The following is a 12,762-nucleotide window of genomic DNA, read 5'->3' on the forward strand; positions in this document are numbered from 1 at the left end:
ATTCCTTTTCAACATATGACTTGATGTCTACAACTAACTAAAATATAAGCGTGAAAGGGTGACAGATAAGATTAGCATTTAATATATACATTATAGTAAGGTTTGAAAATATATATGCCAATTAAGCAACACAGAATTTTCCACACTTAATCCTTGTGAGGATTCGTCAACTATATATTATTCCAGGTTAATATAATTCAGTGGTAAAATATTGGAATTTAACGAGCTTAAACAAGAGTGCTCCATACCAAGGTAGCGCAATATATACTTATTTATTTTTACATAAATACTTAGGTATCGCTACACATTCATGAGTATGTTTCAGTCATAAACTAGAGATATCATCAGGCACTGTTGCTTTTACAAAAGTCCAGTTCTTAATGCCTTGTAAAGACAAAGGCATTCCATTTAAGGACTGGATGTTTGTAAAAACAACATTACTTAATGATGTCTCTAGTTAGTTATAACTTGTTGACTGAAACATACTCATGAATGTGTAGGGATACCAAAATGTTTATGTAAAAATAAATAAAAAGTGTATGTATATATATATATATATATATATATATATATATATATATATATATATAGAGAGAGAGAGAGAGAGAGACATAGATAGATAGATAAATAGATAATATTACAATAAATATTATTAAATTTTTATCCACATATATGTATTCAAAAAAAATTTTTTTTTTTTTATTACATTTTCACCCCAAACAAGGCACATTGCCACTTTGGTGTAGGGGGCTACTATCAGGGGCAACAGCTACTGGGGTACTATGTAGGGAGTTGGGCAGCAAGATGTCGGTTCATGTTACACTTGAACTTCTGCATGTCAGTACAGTTGGGGAAGCAGGGACCTGGAATGGAATTCAAAAGTCTAGTGGTTCTGGGGAAGAAACTACTGGAGTAGAAAGCCCTTTTACATCTAGGGATCTCTACTGTGTGGGGGTGGGATTTAGCTGTCTGTCAGGTTTATCGAGGGTGTTTACGTCATGGGGGCAAAAGTGCTTGCAGTTCGTCAGAGCATTCACCGTTAAAGTACTTGTAGAACAGGCAAAGAGATGCTATATTTGTCGATGGGACAGAGGCTGAAGCTTAGATGACAGTTCAGGACCTATCAGATTAGCGACTCTCTTTTGAACCTTGTCTAGGAGTGAGAGACTAGTAACAGATGCAACAGCCCAAATATGACAACAATACTCCATACATGGATGAATGGTGGCCTTATAGAGGTACAGGATACTTTCGGGTATTAGTAGTTTTCTAGCACGGTAGACCTTTTTTGGGAATCATCAATGTAGAAGATGGTTGCTATGCTGGGGACACAATTCAAAACCATCAGATTCAAGCATACATTTTAACTTTTGTTTGAATACTTAGAACGATGAAATAAATCTATCTATCTATCTTCTATCTATACTCCTATAATTTTTGTTTTTTGTGCATTGATATTCATATTAAAAAACCTTTTTTCTATTTATTTAAAAAGAAAATACAACTTTGTTATATATGAATCATGGAGTTGCATTCATCTGCAAAAGATCCAGCTAATTTGTATATTCTTTTTTAACATTCATTTTAATTTATTCCCTCTTAGTTTTTCGTTTTTTTTAGGATGATCATCTTTAGTTAACTATTACGTGTAATTATATTCATGCAAATATTCTACGATTTATACTTGCGTACTATTTGTGTAAAGTGGTTATAATAAACACAAACCTCTTTCTATAAATATTTATTTATGCGTATGTATATTTGTTTAAAGAATTTTGCCTGTCAAACTCCTCCATCAGTTTTTGGTCTACAGACATGAAACTTAATATATAGGATATTCGAACCCATACAAAACTTTTTATTTGGGTTTTAGCCGGGGAAAATTGATGCAAAAGTATGAAAATTAAAGAAATGGAATTAGCCAGCTGAAGGTCGAATAACGCCATTACGAATATGCATGCGTAACGTAGTAACTATTGGTTCATATGTTAATTTTTAACCTTGCAGCAGACATGTCTTCATAACAGGCATTAATGTCAAAGGAAAAAGTAAATCGTAGGCTAAACATTCTGGTTTCAATTCTCGGTGGTGGCGGCCGAGTCATTTTTTTTTTAACTTTTAAAATCATTACTATATATTGGATCCAATATAATATAACAATAAATACGAAATCTGTATTAATCAAAATATCATATTTAAGCATATTTTATGATGGGGCCATACCTGGTGGCATGCTAGTATGTAGCAGGAGGTGCGCAATCTCTAACCACACCTCTCCTGGGTCGACATTGTTGAATACCAGTGGCAAATGAAGTGTATGTACAGAACGACTGGAAACAAATGCCAGCATAATCACGTTGACACACCGGTTCTCGTCAGATCACTGAAGTTAAGCAACGTTGAGCCTGGTTAGTAGCAGATGGGTGATCATTTGAGAATTCTAGGCACCGTATGTGCTCTCCACATCTCGGCATATATATATAGATATATATATACAGCCTTTGAGATTTAAAAAAAAAAATCACTCGACCGCCGGTCGAGTGTGAGAGAAAATTTACTCGCCCGACTTTATGTCTTTGTTTCAATCAATAATAGTAAATAATTTTACAATTCAATTATATTTTTCTTCTTTATTCTTAATAAAAATATCAACAAACTATTCCTCCGATACCTAAATTATGTCGTAAAATTTCATACAAAAATTAAAATATCCAGCCTAAACCGTGGGTGTTGAAAAAAAGTGTTACGAAATCTCTAGGTATTCACGATTGTGGACTGAAATCTCCTGGTACGAGATCTCCGTGGCCTGAAATCTCTGATATTAAAAAAAAAAAAAACACCATTTAGCTGAAATGAACTAGATTTCTTAGAAAATCGCCATGGTTTAATATATTTTTAAAATTTAAACGGTCAATTTTTCTTTGTAATTTATGGAAAAAAACTTTGATATAGAACAAAAATTGGTCTCTTTTGTTTCTATTAAAACAAAGAATTCACCTCGGAACAACATTCTAAAATTTAGAATATTATTTAAAAAATTGGGTATTGATGATTTTTTGAAAGTTGCGCAAAAAAGAGCATGCAAATATCTGAATTTATATAACTGAGAAAAATATGATTACTTACTTGTTGTATAATTTAATTTTCAGTGCGTGCTTGACGAAACGATGCATTTTTTCCTCTTTCAAATGTTCGTCTTTTCTAAGCATGAAGTGTATGTAGTTGTAGCGCCAAAGAATTCTTTTTCCAAATGAATTTCAAAATCAGAGAGCTAAATGAAGGCGACATTTTGACTACACGCCGAATGTGTAAATTTGAACTCTTGTTGACCTTTAGCATGACCACTGTTTTTTCAATACGATATTCCAACTGTCTCACAGCTAGAGATGAAAGAATTCACAAATGATGAGACATAGGTCATTCTAAGTCACCGCATATTTGAGGATCGTAAAATGAATGAGTTTTCCCCGTTTCTTTATTTAAAGAAATTTTATCGACTGGCGGGCGAGTGATTTACAACTTTTAGTCGCCTCAAGAAATTTTCATTTGACTGTGGCGACTGGTCGTGTAAAGTCTCAAAGGGTGTATATATATATATATATATATATATATATATATATATATATATATATTTATATAAAATGGGTTAATAAATTCCAACGAAAGAAAGATGTATATTTAAATAAGGGAGTAGTCACCAACAATGTGTATTTTTTAACATTATTTTATTATTCCGTGTCTTGGTTTTTCATTGAGAATTATGTTTGGATCATTGTAATAATGTTTTTAAGTCATTGAAATCGTTTACGTACGTTTCAGACGGTCTGATGCGTCCTCGTCAGAAATTATTTTCAAATGTGTAAAAATGGCGATTTTCTAGTTAGTTTGAAGTTTTTCCAAGGTGTGGAGGCTTGTAAGTGTTTATTATACATTGGTATGCTGAATTTTTATTGCTTTTTTTTTTTTTTTTTTTTTTTTAATAAAAAGCAAACGCCAACCCAAAAACTTAAAACACATCCTAACTTCCTCAAAACTCGTCCCACATACTACAAAAGGAGTTACAAAATGCAACAAACCGCGATGTGGAGTATGTGACATAATAATAGAAGGTAACACATACACATTCAAAAACCCAGCACAAACATTCAAAATAAAAAAGGATCTAAATTGCACCTCCAGAAATGTAGTATATGCACTAAGATGCACAACATGCAACAAATCCTACATAGGCGCCACCAAATATTTCAGCAATAGAGTGGCCTTACATAAGAGCAACATCAAAATTGCAGATAACAGACACCTCTATGTTTCAAAACACGTACACACATGCAGTGGAAACAGCTTCAAAATAATGCCAATCTTCCAAACAGACAATTATTTTTATTTACTTACACAGGAAAAAAACTTCATCACCAAATTCACTCCTGACCTGAACAGAACCTAATACCATCACACAAAAACATGAAATGCAAGGTACACTCGCATGCACACCCATACACATACACATACACACACCCACACATAAATCAGAACCGACACATTAAAACACACACACGTGCGCGCATACAACCACACACAGACATAACACCCCTATCTCTAATACAACACACTGAACAATACCAACCCTACTTAACCTCGAAACCAAGAACACTAGGAGACACCTAGAACCATAGTATAATATCTGTTCCAACACCTCGCTCCCTCCTCAGTCAGGGGAGGAGAACCCCCTCATGACTGAAACGACTATCTTCCCTTCTATCATCCCCCTCCCATACCTACACCCCCCCCAATGCCCCCCCCCCTCTGGGGAACAAAATCTTCCCCACACTAGGAACCGATCCTGGGTCTGGCCATGCCCACATGGGGAGACAAATAAATAGAAACATTAAAAAATCCCCTATTTTAAATACACCCCTCTTTCTAAACAAACATAATATAAGACTAAAACGAAAAATCACAATACTAAAATCCAAGAATCCAAAATAATAAATATCAAAATAGAATGCCTACCCTTACTTCAGAAGAGCCAGTCCCCCCTCCCCCCACACACACATTAGTAACGACCTCGGACCACAGCCACCTTCCTAAGAAAGCAAATAACCCCAAAATACTATAAAACAATATACACATTCCCAAACCAATAAAAGCAAACACACACACGTGCACACACACGCGCACGCACACACACACATAAACACATACACACACACACACATACACACACCCTACCCCACCCTAAAGGAAAAGAAAAACACATTAGCAGAAAGAGATAGCGACTGACTACAGCTAGGTCAAAATCTCCCTGGACAAACCAAATAATAAAAAAAAAAGCAATAAAAATTCAGCATACCAATGTATAATAAACACTTACAAGCCTCCACCCCTTGGAAAAACTTCAAACTAACTAGAAAATCGCCATTTTTACACATTTGAAAATAATTTCTTACGAGGACGCATCAGACCGTCTGAAACGTACGTAAACGATTTCAATGACTTAAAAACATTATTACAATGATCCAAACATAATTCTCAATGAAAAACCAAGACACGGAATAATAAAATAATGTTAAAAAATACACATTGTTGGTGACTACTCCCTTATTTAAATATATATATATATATATATATATATATATATCTTTAATATAAAGCTGAACGTCTGTGTGTGTGTCTGGTCACGAATAGGCTCCTATATGGTTGACTATTATAGAAAACTGATCACATATAATGATAGAAGATGTATCAAGACACAGGAATGGGTATGTTTGATCTGGCATAATGATGATTCATTAAAATTGTGAGGTCTGCGTACGCGCCTGGTCCACAAAGTATGGAAATAAAAAATTTAAAAATTAAAAAAAAACTTTTACAAGTGTTTTTGATATAGATGTACATAATAATACTTTGATAAGTATGTTTTAACTTAAATAGGGATAGTATAATACAATTGTGGGGTCTGCATTCGCGCCTGACCTCCATAGAATGGAAATAGGCACAAACTTTAATAAAGACTTTTCATATCTATCTGCGTAAGTATACTTTGATAATTATGTTTCAGTTTGAAGAAATATGATATAATAAAATTATGGGGTGTTCGTTCGCACCTGACCTCCATAGAATGGAAATATGTCACAAAGTTTAACAAGGTTTTTAATATAGATCCACAGAATATTGTGATAAGTGTTTCAGTGTGAACAGGTATGGTATAATAAATTATGGGGTTTATCTATTTTATTTTTACTTTCATCATATTTTGCTTTGGTTTTGATACCCCCAAATTCGAAGCTATCTCTTTACAACCCTTCCTTTTCATAACCCATCATCTATATATATAGAAGCGAAAATGTATGTATGTATGTATGTATGTGTGTATGTTTGTGTGTCTGCTAAAACTTTTGACAGACACAACAAAAATTCACAAACTCGGTATCATATTGAAGCTCCATCCTTCAGTCGAAAAATATCGAAAAATTGGCCAAAAACATTAATTTTTTCACCCCGAAATCGACAATTTTCGACAGGGGGAGGTGTCAACAAAAACGACCCTCTCGTGACGACGACCGGTTTTACGCATGCATCAGATGACGTCATGACGTGATTTACTTTAAATAGTTGAAAAACTGACTAAATTTCATGTATGTCGCGTTAGCTCAGTTGGTTAGCGCGTTGGTTCCATTATCTAAGTTTTGGGTTCGAATCGTGGTGTGAGATGTCTTCTTTTTTTTTTTCGATTTTTTAAATTTAAATATTGAACCAGTGTTATTTAAGCCATTTTTCACGTAACGTTCGTTTTTCTGTTTTTTTTTTACTTCGCTTATCCACCCCCGACCACACACTCAAAAACACCTGGGTACCCACCGATTTTTTAAATTTTAATATTGAAACAGGCTTATTTAAGCCATTTTTCACGTGTTCATTTTTCTGTTTTCATCGTTCGTTTGCCTCACGTTAGTTTTTTTTCCGATGTTTTGATTACCTCCCCCCCCCCGCTTAAGTTTTAACCTTTTTTTTTTTTTGACTTCGCTTATAACAAACCTGGTAATAACGTCGTCGTAACGCTTGACGACTTCCGTGCGCGCACCTGTCAATTTGGTTCTTAATTAAATAAATTCAAACATCTTTCAGTAACTCATTCTGGCTGGCCGATTTTATTTTCAAACTTCACCTCAGGGCTTCTGGTTCGATCCTACCCCCCACCCCTCAGTTTCTTTTTTATTTAACACCACACACACTTCCAAACACGCAGGCAATACCGGGTACCCCCGCTTATCTATATATATAAAAGCGAAAATGTATGTATGTATGTGTGTATGTTTGTGTGTCTACTAAAAACTTTTGACAGACACAACGAAAATTCACAAACTCGGTATCATATTGAAGCTCCATCCTTCGCTCGAAAAATATCTTTCACCCCGAAATCGACAATTTTCGACAGGGGGGGGGTGTCAACAAAAGCAGTCCTCTCGTAATGACGACCGGTTCTACGCATGCGTCAGATGACGTCATGACCTGATTTACTTTAAATAGTTGAAAAACTGACTAAATTTCATGTATGCCGCGTTAGCTCAGTTGATTAGCGCGTTGGTTCCATTATCTAAACGTTTTGGGTTCGAATCGTGGTGTGAGATGTCTTCTTTTTTTTTTTTTGATTTTTTAAATTTAAATATTGAACCAGTGTTATTTAAGCCATTTTTCACGTAACGTTCGTTTTTCTGTTTTTTTTTTACTTCGCTTATCCACCCCCGACCACACACTCAAAAACACCTGGGTACCCACCGATTTTTTAAATTTTAATATCGAAACAGGCTTATTTAAGCCATTTTTCATGTGTTCGTTTTTCTGTTTTCTTTTTTACGTTAGTTTTTTTTTTTTTGTGTTTTTTTTTTTGATGTTTTGATTACACCCCCCACCCCCACCCCGCTTAAGTTTTAACGTTCGTTTTTATGTTTTCTTTTTTTACTTCGCTTATAACAAACAAACCTGGTCATTGACCTCATTTGCTGAATAGCTTCCGTCGTCGTCGTCGTAACGCTCGACGAATTCCGTGGTGTGAGATGTCTTTTTATTATTTTTCGATTTTTTAAATTTTAATATTGAAAGCAGGGTTATTTAAACCATTTTCACGTAACGTTCGTTTTTCTGGGTTTTTTTTACTTCGCTTATTCTTAGGTTTTCATTAACACCTCCCACCCCTACCCCTGACTGACCACACACACCCAAAAACACCCAAGCAACGCCGGGTACCCACCGATTTTTAAAATTTTAATATTGAAACAGGCTTATTTAAGCCATTTTTCACATGTTTTTTTTTTTGGGGGGGGGTATTTTTAAGATTTTTTAAAGAAGTTTTAACGTTCGTTTTTCTGTTTTCTTTTTTGTTTTTCCGATTTTTACATTTAACATCGTTCGTTTGCCTTATGTTAGTTTCTTTTGTGTTTTCTTTTTCGATTTTTTTAAAGTTTTAACTTTTTTTTTATATAATATTTAATTTTTATTTAATATTAAAAAATATTTACTTCGCTTATTCTTATGTTTTGATTACCCCCCCCCAACCCCCCAACCCCCCAACCCCCACCGGCCGGGTACCCCACGCTTTATTTTTCAGACTTTTTAAAGAAGTTTTAACGTTCGTTTTTCTGTTTTCTTTTTTTGCTTTTTTAGTTTATTTTTTTTTTTACTTCGCTTATTCTTATGTTTTGATTACCCTCCCCCCTTCCCCCCGTTTGCCTGACGTTAGTTTTTTTGTGTTTTTTTTTTCGATTTTTTAAAGTTTTTACTTTGCTTATTCTTATGTTTTGATTACCCCTCTACTACCCGAGCACACACACCTCTAAACACCCGGGCAATACCGGGTACCCCCCATCCCCCGCTAGTACTTTCATAAATCAGAGTCCATTTTCTGTAGGCTGTTTTCGAACCCAGTCAACAACGGGTACTTTTTCTAGTATATATATATATATAAGGAATGACAGACACATGCACAGAATTAAAGTCTGTATTCGTAACACCCTCCCCATGACTAGGGAATGTAAGCAATTATGTCTCTGACAGTATAGATTTAGCACTCTCTCTAGACACTAGCACCCAAATACATGTATTTAGTGACTTTAATGTCCACCATAGTACTTGGCTTGGCTTCTCTAACTGCACTGACACAGCTGGTAGCATCACACATAACTTTTCTATATCTCATTCTTTGACACAGACAGTAACGTTCCCAACTCATCCCCCTGATCATCAGTACCAGCAAATCTCACTTCTGGACCAATTTCTAATCACAGTTCCTGAGGGTTGTGTAACAAATGCCCATAGCCTTCTCAGGAATGCTGATCTCACTGTGATAATGATAAACATCACCCTAAACTATTGGCCCGAAGTTGAAGAGCCCATTGCTCAAAATGACAAGGTTCTACAATAAGGCTGACTGGGATGCCATCAGGGATCACATCAGAGATACTCCATGGAGAAATGCAAAAAATATATATATATTTATTTATTTATTCATATTTATATATTATTTTATTTCATATATCTACATTAAATTTTAAAAAAATATAATATTTTATGTATCGATTTTTAGTATTTACTTCAACAGTGCTCAATACGTTAGTAGAGCGAGGTAGTAAGTTCGCTATCTTAACATGTGCATATATAAAAACACCCGGTAACATGAATTCCATGCATATAGCCTGGTGAGATGTGTAGCTTAATTGCCTTTATATATTTTTATAACTTACTATATATATATATATATATATATATATATATATATATATATATATATATATATATATATATATATATATATATATAATTTAAAGGAGATTAGAATAATAGTCTAAAGAGCTAAGTGTATTTTAATGTAACAGTGAAATTACTAGTTTAATTAAAATACAGGAAATGCTCGTTGTAATTTAGATATATAATAAGCTCGATAGTTAAATGTCCTAGAGCTAATTCAATATTAAGTAAAGTGATTTTCAATTTAAAAATTAAAAAAAAATTTTTTTTAATTTAAAAATCAAATTTTAATTAAATTAAAAATCAGTTTCATAAGAAGGAACAACAACAAAGTCAATTATCTGTACGATCGTTTCGGAAATCAAACCACCCTAAATCAATATTAAAATCAATAGTTCCCAATATCGCTCTAAGAATTTCTAGACTGTCTTCTACTAAATCAATATTTACCAAAAATGAAAAATACTATAATGAAGCCCTTAAAAACTCTGGATATAATTCACAAATTAAATTCATAAATGAAAATGATAGAAACATAAACTGCATTAAAAATAAACCTATTAAGAGCGTAATAACATATAATATGGCAATGTCTTCCCGTATACGAGTTAAGAAAAATAACCAAGAGACAAAAAAAGATAAAACCAAACTACAAATATTAGATAATAATACAAATAAACAGCAAACTAAAACCCGTAAACGTAAGAATAGACACAAGGAGATCCTATGGTTCAACCCCCCGTATTCCAAAAACCTAGAAACAAACATAGCCAGAGAATTTTAAAAAATATTAGATAAAAACTTTAAAGCCCCCCATAGATATAATAAAATTTTCAATAAGAACACAATTAAAGTCTCTTACTCTACTATGCCTAACCTTCATCAGAAAATAATTAGCTCTAATAATAAGAAAATTAATAAACTACAAAATACAACTATACAAAATACATCGGACTGTAACTGTAGAAGAAAAAATAAATGTCCCCTACAAGGCTCATGTAAAATTAAAAATGTTATCTATAGCTGCACAGTATCAAAAACTCCAAATCTACAAGAACCTATTAACAGCCATAACTCAACTACCAGATTAAATAATAACACCAACTTAAATCAATCTACCGATCAATTACTAATCAACCCACCACATAATAATCCAACAATAGACCTAACGGAAAATAATCACAATAATCAAGAGGTAATATATATTGGTTCCACATCTGGCCCAATAAAACATAGAATTTCAACGCACAAACATTCTTTTAAAAATAACTCTCTATCAAACCAAACTACTCTATCCAACTATATTTGGCAACTAAAAAATAGCAATATTTCTTTCAACTTAAAATGGCAAATAATTGAGACTTGCAAATCATATAAACCAGGAGATAAATTTTGTCCACTATGTACAAAAGAAACCCTAAAAATTTTAAAATATGAAAATATAAAAAATACAACCAAACTAGTAAATTCAAGACACGAGCTTCTGACATGTAATCATAAACGTTGGTTTAAATTTAATAAATATAAACCACCTTAAATCATTAAAAATTACTCATTAGTAAAAATAGACTACAATTTTTTTTTTTTTTTTTTAAATAAATTAAGTTAGACCAATTACCTCCCCTAGACCCATAAATCAAATAATAAATAAAGTCAATAATACATGACAATTATCTCCCCTTAAAAACTTGCAAAATAAATACTCTCTCTATATATATTAACTGTAGCGTCTTTAAATCAAAATACGCTAACGGAAACAATTTACTGCACGAGCGTCACCCTTTTAAAATTCATCATTCAATAAAATAAAAAGCTATAGCAAACATCTAAATGACTACTTTAAACACAGTTCCTGATTTCAAAAAAAGAAAAACTAAAAGGTAACTATCTCTATATATTTTTAAATCAAATTTATTATGTAAATTCAAAAATATATATTTTTTCTACTCATTTCTATCTATAACCTATATTAATTTTCTTATAAATTTTAAATCCAAACCTTTTATTTCAATTTTTTCAGATTCATCTGCCTTACTTTTAATGCTAGGTTTATTTATGGTGTCTTTTAAATTCAATAAAAATCCTCCTAAATTTGCTGATGAGGAGACCGTGCTTACCAAAAAAACTATATATAATTGTTCTACATAACTTCATGTATACCACAAATAAAAAGCATTGATTTCCGAAACGATCGTACAGATAATTGACTTTGTTGTTGTTCCTTCTTATGAAACTGATTTTTAATTTAATTAAAATTTGATTTTTAAATTTAAAAAATTTTTTTTTTTTAAATTTTTAAATTGAAAATCACTTTACTTAATATATATATATATATATATATATATATATATATATATATAGAGAGAGAGAGAGAGAGAGAGAGAGATGTTTACATAATATACAAGGGTCATTTATTTGAGAATTTTTATGTATAAGTTGAATATCTATAAGAACTGTCTGTATGTGTGCTAAATGGTTGTCATATTTTTATTTCAGTGTTTGGCATTTTTCAGCAGTCGAGATGGTCATCGTTTAGCCGCAGAACAAACTTTGGAAGATCTTATCTCCTCGGAAGAAATATTTGATGGTTCATCGATCATTCTTGAATATATAAATTCTTCATGCCAATATTTGGAACATTATGCAACTTATCTCACTTAACAGGACTAAAACATTTTAGATTTAAATTGTTTTCTATTGATATTGGACAATACTTCAAAGGAGATTGATTTTTATATTTTATATGAGATTGCAGTCAGCAACATATTTTTTTGTAATAAAAATCTTGAAAAGAGGGAGGTTGTGTCACAAAATATTCAAAGTTTATTATCTTAAGTCGGGAGAGGAAAATGAGCCTTGATCTGTTTGCACTTGTGCATTTTAAGTTTAGAGGACAATATTTTTGTTTCCATTTTTGAAGAATTCCAAGGGGAGACAATTAAAAAAATTGCTGAATTTTTTAGTTGAAGAAAAGAAAATGAAAAAAAAAACCACATTAAATTAATAAAATAAAACATTATC

At 32.5% G+C, this 12,762-nt stretch overlaps 1 protein-coding gene across 2 annotated transcripts in view; it reads left to right on the plus strand.

The window, feature by feature from the left end:
* The window catches only part of LOC145277633 (AN1-type zinc finger protein 1-like), a 42,600-nt gene extending 30,064 nt beyond the window's left edge, over nt 1-12,536 (plus strand). For both annotated transcript variants that reach the window (XM_080129192.1, XM_080129193.1), the window contains exon 8: nt 12,238-12,536. In XM_080129192.1, coding sequence (XP_079985318.1) covers nt 12,238-12,402 — 165 coding nt within the window. In that variant the 3' untranslated portion in view covers nt 12,403-12,536. The remainder of the gene's footprint in view (nt 1-12,237) is intronic.
* Nucleotides 12,537-12,762: the final 226 nt, after the last annotated feature.

The sequence above is a fragment of the Euprymna scolopes genome, chromosome 6 (assembly GCF_053919585.1).
Source record: "Euprymna scolopes isolate OS-2025 chromosome 6, ASM5391958v1, whole genome shotgun sequence".
Taxonomy (NCBI): Eukaryota; Metazoa; Mollusca; class Cephalopoda; order Sepiida; family Sepiolidae; genus Euprymna; species Euprymna scolopes.